The sequence below is a fragment of the Varanus komodoensis genome, unplaced genomic scaffold (genome assembly GCF_004798865.1).
Source record: "Varanus komodoensis strain SLA01 unplaced genomic scaffold, ASM479886v1 scaffold91, whole genome shotgun sequence".
Taxonomy (NCBI): domain Eukaryota; kingdom Metazoa; phylum Chordata; class Lepidosauria; order Squamata; family Varanidae; genus Varanus; species Varanus komodoensis.
Window position 1 is genome coordinate 761,628 of NW_025336610.1, and position 552 is coordinate 762,179.

The 552-nt window shown below is 75.0% G+C and overlaps 1 protein-coding gene across 1 annotated transcript in view; it reads right to left on the bottom strand.

Annotated features, from left to right (window-relative positions):
• PHOX2A (paired like homeobox 2A) overlaps window positions 1–322 on the bottom strand; it is an 8,805-nt gene extending 8,483 nt beyond the window's left edge. The window contains exon 1 of the mRNA XM_044418587.1: window positions 100–322. Within this exon, the coding sequence (XP_044274522.1) occupies window positions 100–322 (223 nt within the window). The remainder of the gene's footprint in view (window positions 1–99) is intronic.
• Window positions 323–552: the final 230 nt, after the last annotated feature.

Sequence of the window (552 nt, forward strand, 5' to 3'; positions counted from 1 at the left end):
CGTCGGGGAAGAGGCCGCCGGCAATCCGCGCGAGCCCCGCCGGCCCCGCGCCCCCGCCGCCGGGGCCGCGAGCCGCGAGCGCCCCGGGAGCCGCGTTACCTGCGGAGTAGGGCGAGGGCTGGTGGTCGCGCAGGGCGCCCAGGGCGCAGTTGGCGGTGCCGAGCGGCGGGCAGCCCGGGCTGGCGGCGAAGCTGCTCCGGATGGGGTTGTACTGGAAGCTGTTGGCCTGGCTGCACGAGTTGAAGTCCGCGTACGCCGACGCCTCCATGGCGGCCATGCACGAGTCGTAGGAGTTCAGGTACGAGTAATCCATCTTGAACATGGACGGCGGCGCGGCGGCGGCGGCGGCGGCGGTCGGGGCTCCCGGCGGCCCGCCGATCCGCGGCTCGGCCCTGGCCCTGGCGCTGCGTCTGCCGCTGCCGCCGCCGCTGTGCTGCCGGACCGACGGGGCGGGCGGGTGATATAGGCGGCCGCGCTCGGGGAAGGCCGGGGACGAGGCGGCCGGATCCTTTGCATGACAATCTCTCCCGGAGTCTATTGGGGGCAGGAACG